The sequence below is a fragment of the Umbelopsis ramanniana genome, assembly GCF_025399195.1.
Source record: "Umbelopsis ramanniana AG unplaced genomic scaffold K450scaffold_10, whole genome shotgun sequence".
NCBI classification, from domain to species: domain Eukaryota; kingdom Fungi; phylum Mucoromycota; class Umbelopsidomycetes; order Umbelopsidales; family Umbelopsidaceae; genus Umbelopsis; species Umbelopsis ramanniana.
Genome location: NW_026252096.1, coordinates 144,553 through 167,470, shown reverse-complemented (window position 1 = coordinate 167,470; position 22,918 = coordinate 144,553). Strand labels below are relative to the sequence as shown.

The 22,918-nt window shown below is 41.9% G+C and overlaps 10 protein-coding genes and 1 non-coding gene across 11 annotated transcripts; 5 read left to right on the top strand and 6 right to left on the bottom strand.

Moving 5' to 3' along the window:
* The first annotated feature begins 236 nt into the window (after nt 1-236).
* On the top strand, nt 237-2,837 carry K450DRAFT_184687 (uncharacterized protein). The gene is made up of 10 exons (XM_051584411.1): nt 237-507; nt 620-859; nt 930-1,068; nt 1,155-1,209; nt 1,276-1,363; nt 1,435-1,639; nt 1,705-1,835; nt 1,902-1,970; nt 2,036-2,269; nt 2,333-2,837. The coding sequence occupies exons 1-10, from the start codon at nt 400-402 to the stop codon at nt 2,546-2,548; spliced, it is 1,485 nt and encodes a 494-aa protein (XP_051447277.1). The 5' UTR covers nt 237-399; the 3' UTR covers nt 2,549-2,837.
* A 1-nt stretch (nt 2,838) lies between these two features.
* On the bottom strand, nt 2,839-5,128 carry K450DRAFT_228159 (uncharacterized protein). Its single transcript, XM_051586872.1, has 7 exons — nt 5,060-5,128; nt 4,853-4,983; nt 4,536-4,789; nt 4,203-4,476; nt 4,111-4,128; nt 3,215-4,038; nt 2,839-3,145 (listed from the first exon to the last, which is right to left on the bottom strand). Exons 1-7 carry the CDS (start codon nt 5,104-5,106, stop codon nt 2,900-2,902), a joined length of 1,794 nt encoding a protein of 597 aa, XP_051447276.1. The 5' UTR covers nt 5,107-5,128; the 3' UTR covers nt 2,839-2,899.
* Nucleotides 5,129-5,530: 402 nt separating this feature from the next.
* Nucleotides 5,531-7,156, top strand: K450DRAFT_228156 (uncharacterized protein). The gene is made up of 5 exons (XM_051586871.1): nt 5,531-5,612; nt 5,677-5,718; nt 5,790-6,035; nt 6,112-6,766; nt 6,836-7,156. Exons 1-5 carry the CDS (start codon nt 5,553-5,555, stop codon nt 6,910-6,912), a joined length of 1,080 nt encoding a protein of 359 aa, XP_051447275.1. The 5' UTR covers nt 5,531-5,552; the 3' UTR covers nt 6,913-7,156.
* Nucleotides 7,157-7,256: 100 nt separating this feature from the next.
* K450DRAFT_228152 (uncharacterized protein) lies at nt 7,257-8,836 on the bottom strand. Its single transcript, XM_051586870.1, has 6 exons — nt 8,751-8,836; nt 8,573-8,644; nt 8,408-8,515; nt 8,215-8,344; nt 7,599-8,138; nt 7,257-7,519 (listed from the first exon to the last, which is right to left on the bottom strand). The coding sequence occupies exons 1-6, from the start codon at nt 8,817-8,819 to the stop codon at nt 7,395-7,397; spliced, it is 1,044 nt and encodes a 347-aa protein (XP_051447274.1). The 5' UTR covers nt 8,820-8,836; the 3' UTR covers nt 7,257-7,394.
* A 689-nt stretch (nt 8,837-9,525) lies between these two features.
* K450DRAFT_228149 (uncharacterized protein) lies at nt 9,526-11,398 on the top strand. The gene is made up of 4 exons (XM_051586869.1): nt 9,526-10,194; nt 10,278-10,416; nt 10,489-10,646; nt 10,750-11,398. The coding sequence occupies exons 1-4, from the start codon at nt 9,534-9,536 to the stop codon at nt 11,067-11,069; spliced, it is 1,278 nt and encodes a 425-aa protein (XP_051447273.1). The 5' UTR covers nt 9,526-9,533; the 3' UTR covers nt 11,070-11,398.
* Nucleotides 11,187-11,821, bottom strand: K450DRAFT_184676 (uncharacterized protein). Its single transcript, XM_051584410.1, has 3 exons — nt 11,781-11,821; nt 11,623-11,712; nt 11,187-11,553 (listed from the first exon to the last, which is right to left on the bottom strand). Exons 1-3 carry the CDS (start codon nt 11,781-11,783, stop codon nt 11,389-11,391), a joined length of 258 nt encoding a protein of 85 aa, XP_051447272.1. The 5' UTR covers nt 11,784-11,821; the 3' UTR covers nt 11,187-11,388.
* Nucleotides 11,822-11,869: 48 nt separating this feature from the next.
* Nucleotides 11,870-12,486, top strand: K450DRAFT_228146 (uncharacterized protein). The gene is made up of 3 exons (XM_051586868.1): nt 11,870-12,045; nt 12,135-12,242; nt 12,322-12,486. Exons 1-3 carry the CDS (start codon nt 11,929-11,931, stop codon nt 12,373-12,375), a joined length of 279 nt encoding a protein of 92 aa, XP_051447271.1. The 5' UTR covers nt 11,870-11,928; the 3' UTR covers nt 12,376-12,486.
* Nucleotides 12,487-12,868: 382 nt separating this feature from the next.
* On the bottom strand, nt 12,869-13,863 carry K450DRAFT_228142 (uncharacterized protein). Its single transcript, XM_051586867.1, has 4 exons — nt 13,818-13,863; nt 13,719-13,729; nt 13,334-13,628; nt 12,869-13,213 (listed from the first exon to the last, which is right to left on the bottom strand). Exons 1-4 carry the CDS (start codon nt 13,818-13,820, stop codon nt 13,055-13,057), a joined length of 468 nt encoding a protein of 155 aa, XP_051447270.1. The 5' UTR covers nt 13,821-13,863; the 3' UTR covers nt 12,869-13,054.
* An 839-nt stretch (nt 13,864-14,702) lies between these two features.
* On the top strand, nt 14,703-14,777 carry K450DRAFT_t33. The gene has a single exon. It is a non-coding gene; the product is annotated as a tRNA-Val (tRNA).
* Nucleotides 14,778-15,568: 791 nt separating this feature from the next.
* K450DRAFT_228134 (uncharacterized protein) lies at nt 15,569-19,145 on the bottom strand. Its single transcript, XM_051586866.1, has 8 exons — nt 18,696-19,145; nt 18,580-18,634; nt 18,371-18,505; nt 18,193-18,281; nt 16,715-18,123; nt 16,386-16,575; nt 16,243-16,311; nt 15,569-16,175 (listed from the first exon to the last, which is right to left on the bottom strand). The coding sequence occupies exons 1-8, from the start codon at nt 19,095-19,097 to the stop codon at nt 15,609-15,611; spliced, it is 2,916 nt and encodes a 971-aa protein (XP_051447269.1). The 5' UTR covers nt 19,098-19,145; the 3' UTR covers nt 15,569-15,608.
* Nucleotides 19,146-19,257: 112 nt separating this feature from the next.
* Nucleotides 19,258-21,545, bottom strand: K450DRAFT_228129 (uncharacterized protein). Its single transcript, XM_051586865.1, has 7 exons — nt 21,204-21,545; nt 20,820-21,122; nt 20,532-20,753; nt 20,315-20,453; nt 20,187-20,251; nt 19,734-20,084; nt 19,258-19,661 (listed from the first exon to the last, which is right to left on the bottom strand). Exons 1-7 carry the CDS (start codon nt 21,526-21,528, stop codon nt 19,333-19,335), a joined length of 1,734 nt encoding a protein of 577 aa, XP_051447268.1. The 5' UTR covers nt 21,529-21,545; the 3' UTR covers nt 19,258-19,332.
* Between the last annotated feature and the right edge of the window lie 1,373 nt (nt 21,546-22,918).

Sequence of the window (22,918 nt, the reverse complement as noted above, 5' to 3'; positions counted from 1 at the left end):
GTGCAATGGTTGGAAACTGAAGCGTTGATTTATAAGGACCATCCCTACAGTAAAGTGAAAGCTATATATCGGCCGTGAAGCATTATAATCGCACTAATGTCAAAGCATATCTCAAGCGTTACTGGACATAGTTATGTTTTTTTCTTCTCACCAGCATCAATGTAAATTGATTAATATATACTGATAGAAAGAAGGATCTTGCAAAAACTGCTATACACTTGCTTGCAAAGAGAGTGAGTTGGCTATGAAGAGCTCTCATTCCGTACGTCACTGTGGAGGCTGTCTGCAACATTATCCAAATCAAGATATCTCGTGACCGTTCAATGTGGGCGAGACCAAAGTCAAGTGTTACCAGAAGAAGCTGGCTTACCTTGGCTACTCTCGGCAAAGGTCCTCAACATGAATGTCGACGACGAGTATGGAAGTGTACACTGGCAAACCGCTACGGATTTAGAATCATCACGAACTGAACATGATTCGGATCCCTTTGCAACATTTGATGTACAGGTGAGTGACTGACGGTCGGAAAGTTTCTGACCGTTGTCGTATTTGGATACTTTTCGCAAACACACCTATTTGATCGTTCATATAATAACCTCGTTCTAAACTCTTTGCATAGAAACCGTCTTTGACTAGGAATATCAATGGATATGAGAATCATGCCTCCAGTTCCAGCGGATATGATCGTGATACTTTCAATGCCAAGCATTCACCTGACACAGCAAGCCAGTCCAAAGACACCAATACATCAAACGACTCACATTTTATTGCACAACCTATGACGATTACAATTACTGAGCCGCAGAAGGAGTCGGAGGGCTCATCTGGAACCTATATCTCTTACTTAATTACCACTCATGTTTGTACAATAACAACTTTTAATCTGCGCTGCACGTCGGTGTATATCTGACAGAAATGACATATTACAGACTAGCATCCCGACGTTCAGTTCGCGATCTCCATGTCGTGTGCGACGGAGGTATCAAGATTTCGTTTGGCTGTACAACGCACTGACCTTTGAATATACTGCCAGTATTGTACCACCGTTGCCAGAGAAGCATAGAATAGGTACCCAAGACATTTGCATTTTCCAAAGGCGTGCTTATAGCGGCCATTAATGGTATCTAACTGTCGACGACGTGCATTTTCCTTAGAATACCTTAAAGGAGATCGATTTGGAACGGAATTTGTGGAGAGACGTCGGCAAAGGTATGCAATGACAGAAATAATCTCTGATACTGTATGTTCTGTTTACTGATCAGCATGATATCTTAGTCTGCAGTGGTTTTTAGATAGAATCGCACGGCATCCGCTTTTTCAACAATCTCAAAGTACCCGAGTTTTCCTTGAATCTGCAAATTTCGTGAGTAGTTATTGTTTGATGCTGAGAAATTCTTACCCTATGCCTTTCTAAAAACATATGTGTCGGTATAGAAACATGACAAACAGCTTCAGACTGTACGAGACCCTTCCAGTGGGTCAGTGATGGAAACCTTGAGTGACACTTTCCTGAATGCATTCACCAAAGTTCAAAAACCAGAAGAGCGCTTTGTGGATATGAAGGAGAACATCGACAAATTGGCTGACAATCTCAATACTGTTGAGCGGCTCTATAGCAGAATAGGCAAACGCCAACAAGGTGCGCACGGATAATGTTTGGATACATGAAATTCACTGTGCTAACCGGGCTAAACTGCGTTTCAGATCTGTCCCAGGATTATGCCATGTTTGCCAATAGCGTCGATGGGCTTTCAAATCTTGAAACTGGGATTTCTTCACAATTAGGCCAATTCGCGGAAACATCCAGAAAGTATTCGGGAGCAATCAAAGAGATGGTAAGATAAGAAATGCTTACTATCATCATTGATGTATGTATGTACTCACATAATTTCGTTATGCAGTGTGATAAGGAAGATTTACTGTTTCTAAACCAAATCCACGAGTATCTATCGTATTGCCAAGCAGCCAAAGTGAGTGAGCCAGCATTTCTGTCGTATATTGCGCGTTCAAACTCTGATGAAATTGCGCTATTTAGACATCACTTCGCGCCCGGGATCAGAAACAGGTTGACTTTGAGGAATTGTCAAACTATCTGCAGCATACCATTCAAGAACGTGAGCGAACTATGTACCCTGGCAGAAAGCTTGGTGATCGTCCGGCTGTCAATATTACTGGATTCCTCACTGACAAGGTAAACGAAGCTCGAGGAGTCAATATGGTGCAAGCTAGGCAAGAGAAGCTAGAGAGACTTGAGCACAGAATAGCTGAGGTATGTGTCACTGTCATTTGCAATGATCAAGGTTAAAGTCTCATACGCTTCCTTTTCCTATAGCTGCAAGACGAGGTTGCTAAGAGCAATGATGTATCTAATATGTTCTCCAACCAAGTTATGAAAGAGTTTCAAGTTTTTGAGAAAGCAAAAACGGCTGAACTCAGAAATGGTCTTTTAGATTATGCCGATAGCCATATTGAATTTTATAAGCAAGGCGCTAGTATTTGGAACGCTATTATTCCGATACTGGAGGCCACTGACGTTCCTGAGGACTAAAGAGGTCATACATCGACTGGATTTTTCGCTGGAAACATCCTTAGTAAACTCTCCTTGTACCCTTTCCTATGTAGTTTTCCTTTCTTTTCACCATGCAGTCCTTACAATCAATACTGTCGTACGACGACATTGCATAAATAGTATTTTGACAATAGAATCCCTTCGCAGATTTTGCCAAGAAGATGGTAGGAATAGTTGCCGTTTATCACAACTTTTTTTTTGAGTGCATACAAATGTATTCTAAGTGGCTGCTTACACTTACCCCCTGACAAGCTACAGGTGGCCATCCTACCTCATTTTTAGCACTGAATTTTCATGTTTTATTTTCATATCTTATATGTAATCGACTATCTATTCGTCAGTAACACATCCTTCAGAGGCAGTCTTTACATTCTTAATGTATTTATACAATGTTCCACTGTTGACCTTGAATGCAGGTGCAGTCCAGTTCTTTCTTCGCTTTTCAAGTTCAGCATCGCTAACATCGAAGCTGAGCTCATTGCTCTCGGCGTCGATGGTAACCATATCACCATCCTGGACAAGCGCAATAGGTCCACCGAGTTGTGCTTCAGGAGTAATGTGACCAATAATGAAACCCTGTTGCAAGAGACAAAGTCAATAAAAAATGTCTTCATTTATATGCTCGTTTCACCGTAACCAACTTACGTGGGAACCACCGGAGAAACGACCATCGGTAAGAAGAGCCATATCTTGACCAAGACCGGCTCCCATCATGGCAGAGGTTGGCTTCAACATCTCGGGCATACCGGGACCACCTTGGGGACCTTCATATCGCAAGATACAGGTGACCTTCTCACCTTTCTTGAACTCCTTGTTTTCAAGAGCCTCGATGAAAGCAGCCTCGGTGTTGAAAACACGAGCCTTACCCTTGAACTTGAGACCTTCCTTACCAGTGATCTTGGCAACGGAGCCTTCGGGAGCAAGGTTTCCGTACAGGATTTGCAAGTGACCAGAAGACTTGATAGGGGTGGACAAAGGCTTGATGACATCCTGGCCATGGGGCAATCCAGGCAAAGAATGCAAGTTCTCGGCCAAAGATTTACCGGTGACAGTCATAACATCACCATCGACCATCTTCTCCTCGATAAGGAACTTCAAGATGGCAGGGATACCACCAACCTTATGAACGTCCTCCATAACATATTTGCCACTTGGCTTCAAGTCTGCCAAGAGAGGAGTTCTGTCGCTAACGGCCTGGAAATCGTCAAGAGTGAGATTTATGCCGACACTTCTGGCGATGGCAATGAAATGCAAGACAGCATTGGTGGATCCTCCGAGGACCATGGTAAGGACCATGGCGTTTTCGAAAGCAGTGCGAGTAAGGATGTCTCTGGGTTTGATGTCCTTTTCAAGCAAGTTACGCATGGCTTCACCGGCTTGCATACATTCATCAATCTTCTCCTTCGACGTGGCAGGGGCGGATGATGAATAGGGCAAGGTCATACCCATGGCTTCAATGGCAGAGGCCACTATGAAACGAAGATTGATTAATAAAGAGTTGCTATACCAGCAAATAAATGCTTGATGCACAAGCTACTTACAAGTGTTGGCAGTGTACACTATTGGAGTGAAGATGATCAATTTTTAGTAAAATCGCTCTCATTTACACTATTTTACTTGAAGTAAAACTTACTGCCACCACATGCACCAGCTCCGGGGCACGCATTTCGAATAATGTCATATCGCTGCTCTTCGTTAATGTTACCAGCAACATATTCACCGTAAGCTTGGAAAGCGGAGACAATATCCAAGGTGTTACCACCGCAGCCTTTACCGGGGCGGATACTGCCACCATAGACCATAAGGGATGGACGGTTCAAACGACCCATTGCCATCAGAACACCGGGCATGTTCTTGTCACAGCCGGGCAAACTGATGTTACCATCATACCATTGTCCACCCATGACCTGATCAACGTGATCGTTAGAGGTGGTAATGTTGAGCAGCCTTATAATCAGACACTTACGGTTTCAATACTGTCAGCAATCAAATCTCGAGATTGGAGCGAGAATCGCATACCGTTAGTTCCCATAGAAATACCATCAGAAACACCAACGGTATTGAATCGATAACCGATCAAACCAGCCTTTTCAACACCCTCCTTGACCTTTTGTGCCAAATCCAAAAGATGCATGTTGCATGGGTTACCCTCGTACCATACACTGGAGATACCAACTTGTGCCTTCTTGAGATCATTATCGTCAAGACCAGTAGCGTACACTACGATGGCCATAAGGTCAGCAAAGTTTCATAATTCTTGATGTAATCATTCAATCGACTTACACATGGCTTGCGAAGCACCTTGAGACTTTGGCTCGGTGATGTTTCGGCTGTACTTGTTCATGACAGTAGAGGAAGAGGAGGACGCATAGTGGCGAGCACCAATAACAGCAGCTTTGGTTGCATAAGAGTGACTGGACGTTGTCCATTAGCGAACGCGTTTCTATGTCACGGTGATGAGTTACATTACGTTTTTACAATGGAACTTACATGTTGGACGATGCCAGTGATCTTCCGGCGCGCAATATAGAGGCCATATTTAGTCGAGTAGAAGCAAAGAAAAAATCATTGTGTCCTGCTGTCACATTGAAAATTATACCAAGCCGGAGTTATCACAATGAATCATCAGTTGTTGATTGGCTATAATTGACTGATCATCAATTGGCGGTGTTGACTGGCTGAAGCAATGTCAGTTTTTTTATTTATGCCCATCAAACCATCGCTGGCCAGCACTATCAACGGAATATGAAGAAAAAAATATCTACATTACAAGCATAGTCCTCTTTTTTTTTGCAATTGCTGCTATACAAAGCTCGAAGAAATAAAGAAAGCTAATGAACCCATTGAACCGCTGCTCTCACAACTTGTTTGAAACCTCATATTGGTTGATGTCGACCAAACAAGTCACACGCAATCTGACTGTCAATTCATTCATCTCGGTCGAAGCTCAGACAGGACTCTGACAAACCATTGCTCCATTCTAATGGCATCCAAATTATTCTCAAGACTATACACTTCATCCTCCCTGGCGCGTAATGCACAGGTAATATATACTCAAACATTAATGTCTTCTACTGGAAGCTTCACTTACAGTTTTACAAATTCAGATTACCAATGGCTTTATTGGAGCTATCGGAAACACACCTTTGGTAAGCTCAGCTAAACTTTTGCCTTAAAGCACTTCATAGACTTCAAACCTTGTCTTACACAAGAATATTAGATTCGATTGAACAGATTGAGTGAAGAGACCGGGTCAGAAATCCTCGCAAAGGCTGAATTCATGAACCCCGGAGGCTCTGTCAAAGACAGAGCCGCACTCTTCGTTGTCAAGGATGCCGAAGAAAAGGGATTGATTAAGCCTGGAGGCACAGTGGTAGAGGGAACAGCAGGAAATACCGGTATTGGCCTTGCCCATGTCTGCCGAGCAAAGGGCTACAAGTGCGTTATTTACATGCCAAACACTCAGGTACGACCTTTTTGCCCAATTTTTTGGAATCACCTACCTCCACAAATTTTATCTTACCGACTCAATCACGCAATAGTCACAGGAAAAAATTGATTTGTTGAGAATGCTTGGTGCTGAAGTCTATCCAGTTCCAGCTGTTGCATTCGATAACCCACAAAACTACAACCATCAAGCTGCTAGACATGCTGAATCTTTAGACAACGCTGTATGGACAAATCAGTTTGACAATACCGCCAACCGTCGTGCTCATATTGAGACAACTGGTCCTGAGATTTGGGCTCAAACTGAAGGCAAGATCGATGGCTTTACATGCGCTACCGGAACCGGTGGTACTTTGGCTGGTATTGCAAGATACCTTAAGGAAAAGAAAGGTGACGATGTCAAGGTCTACCTTGCTGATCCTCCTGGCTCAGTTTTGCATAGCTACTTTCAAACTGGAGGAAAACTTTTTGAGCGAAGCGGTAGCTCCATCACAGAGGGTATTGGACAAGGTCGTGTTACCGACAACTTGAAACCTGATGTTGGTGTCATTGATGGCTCCTTCAACATTCCTGATGAAGACAGTATCAAGATGTTATATAGACTTTTGGATGAAGAAGGTATTTATGTCGGCGCCAGTTCTGCACTCAACGTTGTTGCTGCAGTTGAGCTTGCCAAGAAACTTGGTAAGGGCAAGATTATCACCACCATTCTTTGTGATGGAGCCTACAGATACCAATCTCGTCTATTCAGTAAGTTAAAGTGAAAATGGAATCGCTCAATGAAGTGAACAGGCTAAATTGACCCAATTTTTGTCACAGGTCGCAAGTGGTTGGAATCCAAAAATTTAGTATCAGCTATTCCTGATCATTTACAAAAGTATATAGTCCTTGAATAGTGGCCATCAATGAAATAGCGGGATGGTACACAACAGTTTACTCAATCATTGAGGTATAAAGATAGAAATTCGTGCAATATATCATTATAGAAGGATGATACTTCGCAATTCGAAGTTCCCAGTCATATAAAGAGACGCATAATGGGTAATAGTGATATACTTTCGCGATTAATAATCAAGTTGATAGACAAGTGTTCGTAGAATATAATGTTTATCACTGCCCAAGTTCTGAGGCAACTTCGAACTGACATCAGTCAAGGCCATCACTAATGAACGTAATAGGACCTCAAAACTGCCAGCGCTGCATTCACGGGTGCTTTGAAAGCATATCCACACATTGTAAATGGTTTGATTATGCATGTCTATTGTGCTTTTGATGATTATCATAATGAATTTGAAATCTCATTTCGACTGGATTCTCAAAAAGGATGGATAGGAAAGGGGAAGGGGGGAAAGTTTTATATACACCGTCAAATTATCGTTCAAGCCGACTCTCCAGTTGCTTGGGCAAGGGCGGGCTTGATTGCCTTTATCTTTTCAATCAAGACACCAACAGCTTGCACAAACAAATCTTGGGGTGGAATGGCACCAGCAGATTCAATGTTGACTGTAATAAGGGTATATGTACCATGGTTAATAATCTCGCAGAAATAAGCTACTATAGCGGCGGCGATGTCGAAACTTACATATGAAATGATCTCTAACGCGAGTCAGACGAACTTTATCTTCAAATTCCTTGTGACGCAAAACTTCACGAGAAACGGTATCCTTGCGAGCATTGACTACCTTGGCAAGTTTCTCACCATTCTCCTCAACAATATCAATGACGCCTGGAGGGAAACACTTTTGGAACTTGGTGGCATCAGCTCCTGTAATAGGCTTTAAAATCTTGATCTCGGGCAGAAGTCGGTACGATGCTGTGGCAACGGGAGACCACTTCGCGTGCTCTTTGCCAACGCCCTTATGGCAGTGGAGTTCCACATCGATTTCTTGTCCAGGCCGCAATTTCGCAATCAAAATGTCGTCCAGTACAGGTCGGATTGGGTCATCAGCGAAGCGTTCAGCTTGTTCTCCCTTTGGCTCCCAAACAAGGTCCTTAGAAAGAACTTGGGAATTCGTATACAAATCTTTAGGGTCTGTCGCTCCCTTTGGTGCTCCTTCCTTGCGTTCACATTTGACATTAAGCTTGAAGACGATTGTGTTTAAATCCGTGGGTCCGTCTTCCTCTGTGAAGGTACAAGAGTTAGTGGAAAGGTCAACGCGGCTACTTTTTCCACCCTACCACGATGTCTTCTATCTTACCTCCTTTGAAATCAAAAAGCAGAGGATCAGCTTTGATGGGTATCAAACCCAATCTGTGTGCCAAAACTTCATCTTGTATAATTGATGTATTGTTCATGACGTAGACCTTCTCAATAGCCATTGTGGCGACCTGAAGCAATCAAAGCAATAAGTAAATACTTCCGCGTGTTTGCCGCCTAGAGAATATACATACCTCAGCAAGCAGGATTCGGCGGAAAGCATTCGCAATGGAAGCGTCAACGCCTATAAGATCAAATTCCATTTCCAGATCGGAAAGTCTATTGATTTTCACTTGGAATTGCTAAAGCAATGGGTTAGATTGCAGTAAGACAAAAGAACTCAGTAATAAGCTGCTAACCTCCTTGAACTTTTCGAGATTCCAAGAACTATCTATGCCAGGATATTGATGAGGATAGTCGCTGGAAGAGACCTATAAGCAGGAGTGAACGTTAGGCGCTGTCATAAACGTATACCTGTGGAGATTGCCTCTGTGAAGCTTTACAGGATAATTTAGAGATGAATATTGTATAACATACATTGTGAACACTGTCTTTTTCGATTACGACTCTAGTGCGTAGAGTTTCCAAATGTTCTGGCAGTGACATGGTTGCAGTTGGCAATGTTGGAGTCGTCGACATAAAAAAAAAAAAATTGAACAACTTCAATTTTGGTGACAGTCACACCTCATACAATACCGCTCACTTGCAAGCACAGCAGCCCCCGACATGCTTGAAGTATAATATCAGAAGATTAGTTGGCATTGATTATATGACCACATATGTAGATGTCCGTCCAACTGTTTATTGAAATCTTTTTCATGGCTAATGGTCATGTTGATCGATTTCTCAGCAAAACTAAGTAGGAAAAGTATACACCTCAAAGGGGTTCACTGTCCCCAACTATTCATTAGCTTTATTATTGACATAAAAAAATAAGAGTATAGGATATGACTACCATAATTATAGAGCACTTCTCGCCTTATTACGCCTGATTATGGTCTCACAGAATAAAGTCATTGAGTAGACGGGCTTTAATTAAAGGACAATAGAGGATGGTGCAGAGAGTAAGTTTCTCATATGCCGTAATTAATTACAAAGACAACTTTATCTATTCGCCTACATTGTGCGCAATTGTGCAAGAAGTCGAACTACTATAACTTCATGTTTCAAAATTTTTAATAAACAGACAATTAGGACCTGGGGCTATTATAGAGGACAGTGCTTCGTCTCCATTAAATAGAGCTTTGCTTTATTGTTTGTCCACAGCGTTAAACCAAAATTAATGTCTAACGAAATTTTAGTCCACTCTTTGTTCAAATCATGCATAACCGATATATTGAAAACACGTTGAATACTGAAGACCTAGAAGACTTTCTACAACCAAATAACCTTCAGCGGCACTTGGTTACAGAAATTGAATACATTTTGGCTCGTCTACCTGCATTTCCAATAGGTGGCCATACGTCCTCCATTTACCACGGCCAGGCCGGAATCCTTTATTTGCTATTCCACATTCACAATGTTGACCCTTCTGTCACCGTTGCTGGAGATCCTGTAGCAGAGCTGTGTGAAATGTATCTGACGTCGATAACAAAATCAGCTGTTGAGCTGAATTCCAAGCACTGTGGCTTCATTGATTCTCCGGTAGGCGCGATAGCTGTTGCAGCTTGCGTCCATCACGTCGTTCTACGTAAAGACTACAAGGCCAGACTTGAGCTGGAAAAACTCTTAGAGTATCAATCCGTCGCAATTAACGACGCTGTTAGTGACGAGTTATTATATGGTCGAGTCGGATACCTGTACGCCTTGCAATTGGTTTCTCTACATTGCTCAGATATTGCCGGTGATCTCATTACGGACGACACGCGTCTAGCGGTTATCAAGAAAGTCATTGAACATGGCCAGAAAGGTGCCATAGATGGTTGGCCATTGATGTGGTCCTGGCATGACCGACATTATCTAGGTGCTGCTCATGGTGTCGGTAAATATCCTCGTTGTCGTTGTGTTCTTAGTTTGCATGGTATAATGCAATGTAGCTAATTACAGCTAAAGCCGGTATAGTAGGGGTTCTATTGCAATGCGGATCACTGGTGGACCCTTGGAAAGAGGATCTTTTGACCGTAGCCGACCGATTAAGTGAAATGACACTTACAAGTGGAAATGTGCCATCTAGCTTGTCCAGCCATAAGGACGAACTTGTACAGTAAGTCATCTCTATATATTGACTCTCTATCTCAATATCATATAACTGAATTTATGTTTACTGCTCCTGCAGATTTTGTCACGGTGCACCCGGTGTCATTCCTTGCCTAACTCTGATTGACCGGCTGTACCCCGGCGACCGATCTAAACGAATTCTTTCGTTTGCTGAGAAGCAGGCAAAATGTATTTGGGAGCGTGGAATTTTGAACAAATCAGCAGGCCTTTGTCATGGTAAGAATTACGGCGCCTAATGAATTAACTTTGATGAGCTATATGGCGAACTTTGTGGTCGCTCCAAACTTTTCACCTGCCTTGACCATTTTTTCATTTTTAGGTATATCTGGGAACGCGTTTGCGTTCTTAGAACTATACTCGGTATGCCCAGACTCCCCAGATTACTTGAAAAAGGCAGCAGCTTTTTGCCGATTTGCTTGTGAATGGAGAGAGCATACTTCTAGAAAGGTCTTACATACTCCTGATCACCCAAATAGTTTGTTTGAAGGCAATGCTGGTCTTGCATGGTTGCTAATTGATTTATGGTGGATCATACAACAGAACGAACAAAGAGGACAGAATCAGCATGGCAGTCAAATTAGTCAAAGCAATCTTAAAGAGCGACCTGGTGGATATCCGTGTTTCACAGATTTGATTTGAAGACTGAAATCTCTTGCGTGAATAATACACATCTCAGTCATGGACAAACGATTCGAAACCTGGTTTTGCCACTGGACACTATGCTACTAATATGTGAATTTTTCATCAAACTACATCAAGACGTTTACAAAGTGGTCATGTTTTTAGCAGTAGATCCATATGTTCTTTGCAGAACGCTGACAGTGTATTGATGCTTTTTTATTTTTGTAAAGAGATGTGCTACATCTGTCTGTAGGTGTCCAATGCAGATATCCTCTACATAGTTTCTCTCGTTTATCCTTTCTCTCAAAGTAACCCTTCTTCTCCAAGAATATTATGCCTAGTTTGCCTTTTTCGTCTTTTTGCTCTTGCTTTTAATCATGACAAGTGCCAAGAAAGAGAAAATGACCGTTAATCCAACCACCAGGATCAAAAGAGGAATACGGATACGATATTCGTCAGGTGGGAAGTAGTTGTGCAGTGTGTGATCTTCGTCAACAAAAGGCTATCACCCTTTGCGCGTCAGTGGGTCATCTTCGAGAAGGCTTTATAGTACTAAGTATTGAATGCTCACCATGATCAACGCCCAAGTGGTATAATAGACAAAAACCGTTACAGCAAGAGAGAATGCCGCAGCACCTACAGCCTTGTCTTTACCATTTGCCTGCATTGTCGTCTGTTAATATAACCATGCGTTCTTAAAGGAGGCGGGATTAGGGATCTTTTGCTCACCATAGTCAAGTAAAGTAATAGTGAGAGGCAACTTCGACGTGTGCCTGCCAACAACTATAATTTGTTGTAATTTGATTGGCTACAGTTTTACAGCAATCAACACGCTTTCTCCTGTCTATTAGCTTTTTTCCTCGTCTACCTGTACATAATGACCAGAGCAACCGAATCATTCACCACGGCCGCAATTATCATTGGCCTCTATCTCGCCTTTGCCCTTCGCATCATTCCGCTTCCGCAAAAGTTCCAAGATGACATTATACCGGTGGTAAGTCAACGACAGTCCGCAATAACATTGCTGATCTCAAAGCCGTTGAGGTTTGAAACACAGTCTGATTTAACCCATCTATTCCACAGCTACCGTGGTGGGCTCTTGTCAGCTTCGGCTCATACTGCCTAGGAACTTTGGGCTGGAATGTAATGACCTTTGGAGAATGCCCAGAAGCATACGATGAACTCATGAGGGTAAGTAAATATGATACATAGCACGTTGCCAGCTATAATCTTAACTGGGCACTTCTAACCCTGCGATGGTAACTTTTAGGAAATCTCTGAAGCAAAAGGTGACCTTAGATCAAAAGGCATGAATATCAATTGAAACAATTAATACCCTTTGATTCCAAACGCTATCATTGCTAAGGATGTATTTGCTAGAATAAACACAATGTCAAAAAGTCCATTTTCACCATCTAGAGAGTCATCACTTACAATCACCCGGAGGATATCGTCGATTTTTACGTGTCTAAGGAGAATGTAGGAGATTGACAAATGCTAAGCTAGGAAGGTTGCGGGACCCTTCACCACAACTGAAGCGTATACGGTCAACCAGTAGTTAATCGTTATCATCAACGATACGTATCCATACTGATGGGACATTGATTACCCTTTTGGACAATTGTGAGCTACCAGACGATGACTTACCGCAAGCGCGATGAATTTTTATGGACGTCGCAATGCGTGCATGATTACATGTGCCTTACGACTAGTAATCTAATTACTCTATTCGGGCAGTGGGCTAATGGATGCTATGTAATTCTACAACTATCAACAACAAGTATTACCTGGTCGACATGCCGTTTATAGCGTCTAAAGGTAACTTTCCCACGACACAGGCGACTATTGTATTATCCCTGTTGTAATAATTCATCCAACAAATATACCACTCTCTTCCACTTGCCATCCTACATTATATTTTTTGCTAAAAGCACCACAATCTTTTATTACATCTATACAGAACTAACTGCAACAGTCAATCCGCAAAATTGCAATAAAAAAATTTAAGCTTGAACAGCTTCACCCTCAGGGCGGGCAGGACGAGCCTGACGAGGGCGGTTGTCACGACGAGGACGACGGAAGTCAGCCTGAGCGTTGGCAGTGACGGGAGCGGAGACCTGGACACCAGCAAGGTTCTCGAAGTTGAGAGACTTGAGGAGTTCCTGTTTAAGAAGAGCATATATGTAGTCAGTAATGGGATCTTACAAGGTACTCAATCCAGTTCTTGTCGCCATCTACGCCACTCTACTGGTCACCGCCAAAAACTTCCTTTTCTATCTTACCTTGGTATCGGGATCAATCTCAATGACGGAGGTGTCAAGAGCAGAGAATTCGGGAACGTAGTTGTCCTTGCGTTCACGCTCCTCTTCTTGGAGCTTGAAGGAAATACCACGAACAGGACCGCGGGAAATACGCTTCATCAAGTGGGTGGTGAAACCAGCAATCTTGTTGCGAAGACGCTTGGAGGCAATGATGGCAACCTCGTCGCAGATCTTCTTGTTGGTCTGGAAATCGAGAGTAAGACGGGGGTAGTACTTCTCGATGAGGACGCGGGAAGCCTTCTTAACGGTCTTAGTTCTGAATTATTAGCGAAAAAAAAAAGTGTTCAAATGGTTAATTCTGATGATTTGGATATGGCTGATTTGTCGAATTAAAATCTCAATGTACCTAACGCGACCCTATTAAAAGTAATCCATCCATCAGTTAGCATCCATCAATCGAAAGGATTTATGATCCATCTGCAACTAGTTTTCATTGCCAACTTACCATGATGAAATTTGTAAAGGAAGATCTTCAATTTTGCTCACTTGCCTCTACCTAATCAGTCACCGGCAAGCTGAGTGAGCCGATGTCTTGGTCACGTGAATTTTCATCTCCGGCTGATATATTACAAGATGAAAAGCAGACCAGCACACTCAGCGCAACATCCCTCTATGCTGAGCTTTGTTTACTCAAGATGATAAAATAGCCAAGTGCTATGAAGGATCTCTTGGACTGATCGAATAATGAGATGCTCAAACTTTAGCTAAAATCTAAATTTCAGTATCTCTCCTATGCATGAAATTCATTTTTATTTGTGGGCTGTCTATCTATTGTCAAAATGAATACTAAACAAAATATAGAAAAATACTAAATACTATGGGAAGCCTATTTATGTGGTGTTATATGCCGATATATGTCGATGCCGATTTACTTTTGCATAATGATAATCACATTCTCATGACCATTGGATTAAAAGACAATCAAGGTTTGTGAGCAAATGATAATGTAATAAAGGGATAATATTAAATTAAATTTCTTTAAATTATTTCTTTTCCTCGAACTATTTATTCATTATCATGATGTGCATCATATCACTATGTACATGGATGATACTTATCTTGCTAGTAGAAAGCGTCTTTATTGATCGAAACATCACTATATTTAAAGCTTTTTATGAAATGAAGTAGACAATATTATGTTAATATACGTATGTTGGTCTAAGGAAGGCTCGTTAGATGGACATTTTCAACAACTTCATCATATCATCAACACTCTACATTGATGCTGGGCCATCTAAATCACAGTAAATTCGGTTTCAAAAACGAACATTTGTCTCAGTGGTAGTTGTCTTCGGAAGATTACTATAGGTCAGGAGTTCGAATCCAAGCAGCTCATATAGTGTAGTTGGTTTATCACATCTGCCTCACACGCAGAAGGTCCCCAGTTCGAGCCTGGGTGTGAGCAATTTTTTGATGAATTGTCAAAAGTTTCAATGCAACATACGTGAATAATGCGCTTTTTTTTTTGCTAAGTAGGTTCGATCAACCATGAAGTGATTCATGTTGGCATCGACATACTGTAAAAATGCTCAGAGGCGAAACTCTCTGTATTGCTATTGTAGCTGGATTGAATATTCTCATTATTTATTTAATTACGTACTTCATAAAACTTTTTTCAGCCTGACGGTTGAACTATCGAAGAGAATATATTGGCCTATGCTGGTATGAAAAATTGGGAATGAACAAATATGATGGAACATACATACAGAAGATATAAATAAAAAAATAATTATGGAAAAATAACAGAACTAGGTAAATAGTATATAATACATCATGAAGACTCACGCCATCAAGATACGCCTTCTTGTTTGTCGTTATATGTCTTGAAAACTACTGTCCTTGAATCTGTCGAACCTCTTCCTTGCTTAGTCTAGGCCAAGCGCATCCACTCGCTAGGGGTGTCGATACCAACCAAGTCCTGTATGATCTCGAGTAGCTTTTGAAGCTCCATGACGAACGAGCCACTGTTTAAAAAGTATGCGGCAAATACACTAGAAAGAAAAGGTCAATACTATGTAGCTTACGAAGATACTTGCGGAAGCTACTTACGAATATCCGGGATCCTTGAAGTAAGAAGAATCCGTGTTAGGTACCTGACGAATCTTTTCGCCAAATTCGCGAAGAGCATCTTTAGGATAATGCAAGTACGGAGGTAATGACGTTTTTGCAGCCAAGGCTGCTGACACCAACTTAAAGCCAGTCATAACGGTAGCAATCTGGAATATGACAAAGAAGGTTAATGATTTGGTCGGAAAGGACAGGTTGACAAGACCTGAGTTATTAAACCGATACTTGCATAAGTCTTGCGGGCTTCTTTCGCTTTTCGAGATAAATCATCGCGCAAAAACGGAGGCAATTTTTCGAGTGATGCGCCCTGGTGCATATTAAATGTGTTTAGCGGCATAATTCTTTTCATACCACTATTGCCTTCGCGGTCACTCACCATTGCATATACCATATCCGCCATATTATCCACGGTATCCAATAACTTTGCATATTTTTCCTGTGGATACTTGCCTCGAAGCGGGGGCTCATATTTTGCGTGGGCAAGTAATGTCCTCTCCAAGGCGATTTGACGTTGGATATTAAGAGCTAATTTTGTGAATTTCTTGCGTTGTTGCTCACCCAAGTGGCTGTTTGCATCAACGTTTTCAAAGGAGTATATGAGGGCAGAATATAGAGTTCCGATATCGCGCACTGTTTGGGCCAATCGGAAACGAAGTTCCACTCGACCAGTGACTGGGAAAGGAATGCAGTACATAATGGAAGCGGCAACAACGCCGATAACGACAAGCAAACATCTCTGGAAATAGTGGTTGTTGAATAAATATGCTACTTGAATAGGAAGTACCTTAGTATATAGAGCTTACCTTCCCGGCGACTTCCCAAACTGGCTCCGAGTTTTCCTGCAAGACATAATTATATCTATACGCTATAACCTGTGGAAGAAAAAGAAGTCAGCTCGAAATATTAATAGTCAGACTGGGATTAGCCAGTCATGGCATATACTCACCAAGATCAAAGTAATCTGTGTCATTAAAGTGCAGACTCTCCAGAAAGGTTTGTAAAAGAAAATGTGATATAGAATATAGTTGACAATGAACATGACAACGGCAAGAGCATAAGTAACCCCTTGGCAAATTTCCCAAACCACGATGCCAAGGACACAGCCTATGATGGTACCAAGTAGACGAAGGAAGAAGCTATATTAGAGGAGTAGAAATGAAAGAGTTAGTCAGCGAATTGGCAATAAAGCACATATCAATGTTGACCATAGGGTAGTTTTAAGCTGATGTCACGTTGTCAAGGCTCGAAAGTAAATATGATCCATCTCAAACGTACCCAAAAATCAATAATCCCGAGCTTGGGAACATCCAGAATACAAGAGTAATGACAGCCCACTGACCCCTCCATTCGTTATACCAAACCGCGGATGAGGTAAAGTATGCCGGAAGAGCTAAAAGAATGCAGCCAACCGAAGTCTTCAGTACGGTGAGGGTATCAGGTTCGAATAGCCAGACCTTGAACTCGTAAATCCTGTACCAAAACCTTTCCCACCTTGTTGCTGGTGCTAGTACATCAGGATCACGTCGTAGTACACGGCCTTTGGCGTCCTCTTCATAAATAAAAGGTCCAGCGGACGTATCCATCGCAGCTTGTTGATAGTTCACACGACTTGCTGTCCTAGCTAACTGGGCAGTTCCATCTCCATCGTTCATTTGATTGCCGTTTGCAGTAATGTCCTCATCACGAGTGTCTTCTTTGAGCCATTTCTTCAAGGTGATATTAGGCCAGCCAATGTGTCGCTTTTGTCGCTCCTTTTCTAAATTGGTTACGAAGTCTGCCATTTCCAAGACCTTATCAGCATATTCGCGCAGGTTGTATTGGAAAAGTAGCAATAGCAGCATAGCTCTATGTGGATCTCTTTCGGTGAGCTTACAACTAAAGAGGCGATCCATGCCTGATATACGATCCTTCTCAAAATTTTCGATGGCCCTTCGCAGCCTAGCCGCAAATGCGATCTCGGTTGAGTTTACAGTAGGCAAGCCTTCAGCCTTGGGTTGATCTACTAGGTTCGGGAGTTGAGGTGTTGGTTCTGGCTGCTTTTTATCTCTCCCGTTATGCAGACAATTGAGACGTGTCATACATTCTGATACTGCATTTTTACATTCTACCGCAAGGTTGCTACATATGGGTCTGATAACATTCAGAATTTCTTGGTACTCCTGTATCAACTGAGCGGTATCGGTAGTTGTTTCGGATTGTGAATCCGAACGTATGCTGGAATTATCCTCCAAGACCGGATTTGAGGTCAAGTTAACCGTTTGCCATTTTTGGAGTACACCTCCACTTTGAGCATCATACATTTCTTGTTCTATCACTCGACTGAGACCGATTCCATGCAAAGGTACCCTCATTGATTTGACGAGCTTGGTGAGGTAGCTAAAATCTTTTGCTGTGAGTTTGGAATAAAGAACTTCGCGCTGTACAGCTCGCTTGCTTTCAATAAGCATCATTATATTTCCTTGTAATTGGCCATGAATGACCGACAGCGGTGTAGCCTGTCCTGGGAGTTCCAAATATGGATCTTGTAGAAAGACTTCAACTTGTTTCGTGAGTAGTTGATTAAAAGATTCAAGCGTGGTTGCAAACATGGTGAGACAGTTGTTTGCGGTGTCTTCTGGCCATATCACAATATCAACGACCAACGCGAATCCGCCACCTATGCAAATTGGAATGACAAATGCCCACTAGAGGAGGTAAAAATTAGACTAAACTAGTGGGAAAACATTATCGAGCCCTTTGGTCAGACAGCTTACAATGACAGTTGGTGTAAAGGTGGGCACTATTGCGGCCGTCGTCATGGCAAAAATTAAAACAATGCATCCAAGGATACCGGCAAAATTTGCTATTATTCACAAGAGTAAAATAAAAAGATTTAACTGATTCACCCAATGATCTTCAATGACAGAGTAACAGACATGCTGCAGTATTTACCTTTAGGATAGTTAGTTCGAACCCAATTCAGGAAAAATGTTCCAATGAAAAGGAATATTTCCAGTATGACTCCGCTGCTGGCTTGCAATGGGTTTGCCGTGGTATGGTCTCTCGACAAGTTGGCAAGGTACATACCTACCAAAGACGAGTCAATATATATATATATATATATATATGAGATTGTGGCAATAAAGTGGTATAATGCTTACCTAGAAATGACCATGCGGCAGTAACCATTGTTCCTATCAGACTTAGAGCAACCACCTGGATAAATACGCTTAGTCAAATTATGAAAAAAATTGATGTCAGCGCATGCACTACAAACCTCCACTTGTAGTCCGATTGGCTTGACCGGGCAAAAAAAAATCATGGCGACGCATGTTAAAAGAGTGCCTTGACCAATTCCGATATTGGTAGTACGATCCAAAACCATGATCAACACAACCGTCAAAGCAATGTCAGCTTTGAGGGTCTTCTTAAACTGCTCGTAAGTTGGCAACTTAGATCGCAATTTTTGAGCTATACTCTGTTTTGGCGCCGGGACGGACTCAGACTTGTCTTGCTCTACTGGTGTGTGCTGTGGTGTAGGCGATATTACGTTTGGTGTCGGTTTGTAAGAAGTGCTACTTTTGGTCTCGCCATTCTGAGCGAATGCCGGTTGTATGTCTGAAACGCTTGCTTCACCATTTGGTGGTTTCTCGAGCACCGGTGTGGAAGAATTTGACATTCTTGAATGGAGTCCGTTTGTCAAATTGATCGGGAGCAAAGAATGCAGCCTGGTTTCATTTGTGACAGTTGGCCGCAAATGTGGATCAAAAACCCCGATGAGGCTGGTATTGCCGCCCCAGCTCATTACCAAGCTGAATTAATGACATTGGTATTAGTGATGTTATTTCTTTCGATAAACCGAACATTATTAAGTACGGTTACTCTCATTTATTATGCATGAATATCCGATTGAACTATAATCTAGCCCTAAGACCATTCTTCACTCTCTCTTGCTCCTCCTCTTCTTTAATCCAAGTGGTTTTGATAACTCGTCGCAAGATCTTACCACTGGGTGATTTGGGTATACTGTTCACAAAACGGATGCCTCCTCGGAGACGCTTGTGAGGAGCAACGTTCTCTGCGACATATTTCTCGATAGTAGTGGCAAGTTCCTTAGAAGGGCTTGTGTTTCCTTGCAAAACAATATACGCGCGAGGGAACTCAGTAGCTTGAGCGTCATTATAGACACCAATGACACAAACATCCGCAATGTCGTTACGGCCCATAAGCAATGCTTCCAGCTCTAAAAATAAGTTCAGGCGGTAAGTGTTGGATTCATAAGTACACTTTGCGTAAAATCTCTGAGGATACTGACCAGCTGGTGCGACTTGGAATCCTTTGACTTTTATCAACTCCTTGAGTCGATCGACGACATAGCAGTGGCCATCCTTTGCCATTTTTCCAATATCGCCTGTCCTTAGCCAACCGTCAGCAGTGAAAGTCTCAGCGTTTGCTTTGGGGTTGTTGAGGTAACCTTTCATAATGTTTGGTCCCCGAATCAGGATTTCTCCTTCTCCCTCAATGCCCAATGCTGTTATAGAGAATTTGTTAGCCATGGTAAGCAGTTTTTTTTTAGAACACATAATTAAGTTGAGCTTGTAATTACCATTTCCTTGTTCATCAACGATTTTCATTTCATTATTGGCAATAAGGACTCCAACCGAACCTGTTAATAAAACGGTATTTAAGTAATTGGATTGGTTGTGTGTGAGGGATTTCACCAGATAGTGTACACTAACGTGTAATCTCGCATATGCGAATATATTACCTATTCTATCCAACTCATCAACAGGCTGAGAAGTTGTTGTCGAAGAGCATTCTGTCATGCCGTATCTGCGAATGAAGATGTTCGTTATCAATTCTATGGTACGCCTACATAGCTACACTTCAACGTACCCTTGTTTCACTCCAACTCCCATTTGCCTGTCAATTGCTTCAATGTGCTCTTTGCCAAGTGGTGCAGCGCCACATCCAAGCATTCTCAGAGAGCTGGTATCGTATTTCTTGACTAACGGATCTTTTCCAAGATGAACGGCTGCATCACAAAAACGCAATATTAGCTTCTAAAATACACGACTGCTAGACCTCACTGAGTCCGGTGAATATAGCTTACCAACAGGTGGCACAATATTGGCATATGTAATCTTATACTTCTCCACAGCCTTTAAAAAGTTTTCCAGAGTGTATTTTGGTATCACAACGAGCAATTGTGCACGATAGCCACAGACGCTGAGAACCAAAGAGTTGATGCCATAGATGTGATAAAATGGAAGGAAACCCATGTAAACGTCATCCAGACGGTGGAAATCCTTGTCCAAATGAGTTACTTGCAATACTATATGCCCGATTAAATTAGTAGACGACAATCGTATGCAGAATTCTTTCTTTGTAGATGACATACCATTGCTGACAAAATTGCGGTGAGTCAACATGACTCCCTTTGCTCTTCCAGTCGTTCCGCTGGAATAACAGATGAAGGACAAATCCTCGCTTGGGTTGATTCCAGAGATAGGAAACTGGACATGCTCCTCTCCCATGAGAGATCTAAATGGTTTGCAACCCTGCACCTCACTCTCTCCAAACAAGTAAATATTGCCAATAGGAATATTGCACTTAGTGGCGGCTGCAATCACCAGGGGAAGAAGAGCTGGCACTGTTACAACTGCCTTGGCTCCTGAGTCCGATATCTGGTGCAACATTTCCTCTACATCAAGTAAATGATCAATCAGTCTCAGTGATAGTCACTTAGTGTCTTCCCACATCATGCAGGTTGCTTTTTACTCACGTTCTGTGTATGCTGGGTTTCCGGGCGAGATGACGCATTTTGCAGCAAGCAGCGAATAGTATAAGATTGGATGATCATGTTGATTTGGCGCAAAAACTGCAACAACATCTCCCTGCTGAAGTCCCGCTCGAGCAGTCCATCCATGGCCCAACCTACTTGACTGATCTCGCAGCTGGCCATAAGTTATTGATTCACCAGTTGCAGCATCGACCAGCACCTTTTTACTCGGGGATGTATGCCTATTAAACTCATTTTCGGTGAAAAGAAAGGTATACAAGTCTAGGTTTGGTATATCAATAGGGCTTCTTGGTGACTGGAAAATCATTGTTAACGGGAAAAGAAAGGTAGTGGCCAAAATTGTTACTGACTAAGTGAGTATAAATAACAGTCCTCCAGATGTGCGGGGCGGCTAAGGTTTTAAGCGCCGGCCATCGTTAGTACACCCATACGGAAAATCTATAGCGTTTGATTTCAATGAGCGTTCTACATCCCACGGTACGGTTCTTGTGGAAATGTAAGGCGCCTTTAAACAAGGAAGCGAACTACACAGTAGTTGTCATACTTGACCGAAATTTGTCGTTGTTTTGATGTTTACAGTGATGTTGATGAGAAAAACGAACTTCGCCTATCTATCTTACTCATGGAGCATGCTACCTTGCAGGCATATAAAACATATGGTGAAAGAATACCCTTAAGCCCGGAGACGTAAATACCTTTATTAATCAATAATGAAAACCAAACAACTGGGACAGATCTGAGGAAAATCAATATCACTCATACACGGACAGTACACTCATGAAAAGAGCCAACAACTATAAAATTTCGAATACTTTCTTTTAGCTTGATGTGTGAAGCTGCAATCTCATCAGGATTATGACAATTTCATTCATAGGCAATTCGGTTCAATCTTGGAATATGTGATCCTGATTCCATTGATCCACAAGATATGTAAGAAATGTTTCATTGTTGAATAGCCAAAATTGATAACATATTTAGCGTCTCAAGTTTGCTAGTTTGTGCGTTACGCAATATCTTCTCTCTGCAAATTATAGATAATCGCTAAATACATTATGATTTAATAGTAATACTACCTCTTAATCTATAATATGCTACTAAAATACCTAACCAAATGGCAGATTCTGCTCCTTCAATAGCAAGTAGATAAAAACCATAAGTTTGACGGAATTTATGGAAGCACGATGTTTTGTGCCATTTGCTGATTGTAGCCAATGTTGCATATCATCATTTCGTTTGTAAGCTGGGCCAGCAATTCACAGCACTATATGTCGGATCGGTGGAAGAGCTGTTTTTTGCAAGTGACTTAAGCAGCGTCAAAAAATGACATTCATTTCCTACCATATCCGTACAAGACTTTGTTTGTAGTGCTGCGGCATGCTAAAACACCATCTCATCCTGTTGAATTACTAGCTGCTTCGCCACATCATACATCAACGAGATGTAAGGATCATATAAAGGGTGATAAAAGACTACTATTACTGGCGTTTTGGGGTGCTATGCAGCAAAGTCTAGATTGAATTTGATACCAATAGGCTTTACATTATCAATTAATTCAATGTCAAATCGCAAATGTATGGTCCTGGAGACTCGCAACAGTAGTAGGCCATTTTGCGCTCTGAGCAATCTGGTGACATTCGCTTCACTCCAAAAACATTCATTTATCAGCTTTCTCTTGTCTTTAAGCTAGTCAAAGAAGA

Excerpts from the sequence above, each read along its gene's own strand:
- K450DRAFT_228129 (XM_051586865.1), bottom strand. The coding sequence starts at position 21,528 with ATGATTTTCCAGTCACCAAGAAGCCCTATTGATATACCAAACCTAGAC. Across the intron at positions 20,454-20,531 it reads CAATATTGTGCCACCTGTTG|CCGTTCATCTTGGAAAAGAT; the intron begins GTAAGCTATATT and ends TTTGTGATGCAG. Across the intron at positions 19,662-19,733 it reads ATTCCAAGTCGCACCAGCTG|AGCTGGAAGCATTGCTTATG; the intron begins GTCAGTATCCTC and ends ACTTATTTTTAG.
- K450DRAFT_184676 (XM_051584410.1), bottom strand. Across the intron at positions 11,554-11,622 it reads CCACTTGGGCGTTGATCATG|CCTTTTGTTGACGAAGATCA; the intron begins GTGAGCATTCAA and ends AAAGGGTGATAG.
- K450DRAFT_228159 (XM_051586872.1), bottom strand. The coding sequence starts at position 5,106 with ATGGCCTCTATATTGCGCGCCGGAAGATCACTGGCATCGTCCAACAT. Across the intron at positions 4,477-4,535 it reads TTGCTGACAGTATTGAAACC|GTCATGGGTGGACAATGGTA; the intron begins GTAAGTGTCTGA and ends CACGTTGATCAG. Across the intron at positions 3,146-3,214 it reads GTTTCTCCGGTGGTTCCCAC|GGTTTCATTATTGGTCACAT; the intron begins GTAAGTTGGTTA and ends CTCTTGCAACAG.
- K450DRAFT_228156 (XM_051586871.1), top strand. The coding sequence starts at position 5,553 with ATGGCATCCAAATTATTCTCAAGACTATACACTTCATCCTCCCTGGCG. Across the intron at positions 5,719-5,789 it reads CTATCGGAAACACACCTTTG|ATTCGATTGAACAGATTGAG; the intron begins GTAAGCTCAGCT and ends CAAGAATATTAG. Across the intron at positions 6,767-6,835 it reads ATACCAATCTCGTCTATTCA|GTCGCAAGTGGTTGGAATCC; the intron begins GTAAGTTAAAGT and ends TTTTTGTCACAG.
- K450DRAFT_228149 (XM_051586869.1), top strand. The coding sequence starts at position 9,534 with ATGCATAACCGATATATTGAAAACACGTTGAATACTGAAGACCTAGAA. Across the intron at positions 10,417-10,488 it reads CATAAGGACGAACTTGTACA|ATTTTGTCACGGTGCACCCG; the intron begins GTAAGTCATCTC and ends CTGCTCCTGCAG. Across the intron at positions 10,647-10,749 it reads ATCAGCAGGCCTTTGTCATG|GTATATCTGGGAACGCGTTT; the intron begins GTAAGAATTACG and ends TTTCATTTTTAG.
- K450DRAFT_228134 (XM_051586866.1), bottom strand. The coding sequence starts at position 19,097 with ATGTCAAATTCTTCCACACCGGTGCTCGAGAAACCACCAAATGGTGAA. Across the intron at positions 18,506-18,579 it reads TGCCGCATGGTCATTTCTAG|GTATGTACCTTGCCAACTTG; the intron begins GTAAGCATTATA and ends CGTCTTTGGTAG. Across the intron at positions 16,176-16,242 it reads TTTGGGAAGTCGCCGGGAAG|AGATGTTTGCTTGTCGTTAT; the intron begins GTAAGCTCTATA and ends CACTATTTCCAG.
- K450DRAFT_228142 (XM_051586867.1), bottom strand. Across the intron at positions 13,214-13,333 it reads AGATTGATCCCGATACCAAG|GAACTCCTCAAGTCTCTCAA; the intron begins GTAAGATAGAAA and ends CTTCTTAAACAG.
- K450DRAFT_184687 (XM_051584411.1), top strand. The coding sequence starts at position 400 with ATGAATGTCGACGACGAGTATGGAAGTGTACACTGGCAAACCGCTACG. Across the intron at positions 1,364-1,434 it reads TCCTTGAATCTGCAAATTTC|AAACATGACAAACAGCTTCA; the intron begins GTGAGTAGTTAT and ends GTGTCGGTATAG. Across the intron at positions 1,836-1,901 it reads CGGGAGCAATCAAAGAGATG|TGTGATAAGGAAGATTTACT; the intron begins GTAAGATAAGAA and ends TTCGTTATGCAG.
- K450DRAFT_228146 (XM_051586868.1), top strand. The coding sequence starts at position 11,929 with ATGACCAGAGCAACCGAATCATTCACCACGGCCGCAATTATCATTGGC. Across the intron at positions 12,046-12,134 it reads AAGATGACATTATACCGGTG|CTACCGTGGTGGGCTCTTGT; the intron begins GTAAGTCAACGA and ends TCTATTCCACAG. Across the intron at positions 12,243-12,321 it reads CATACGATGAACTCATGAGG|GAAATCTCTGAAGCAAAAGG; the intron begins GTAAGTAAATAT and ends GGTAACTTTTAG.
- K450DRAFT_228152 (XM_051586870.1), bottom strand. The coding sequence starts at position 8,819 with ATGTCACTGCCAGAACATTTGGAAACTCTACGCACTAGAGTCGTAATC. Across the intron at positions 8,645-8,750 it reads AAAAAGACAGTGTTCACAAT|GTCTCTTCCAGCGACTATCC; the intron begins GTATGTTATACA and ends TCCTGCTTATAG. Across the intron at positions 8,516-8,572 it reads ATCTCGAAAAGTTCAAGGAG|CAATTCCAAGTGAAAATCAA; the intron begins GTTAGCAGCTTA and ends CCATTGCTTTAG.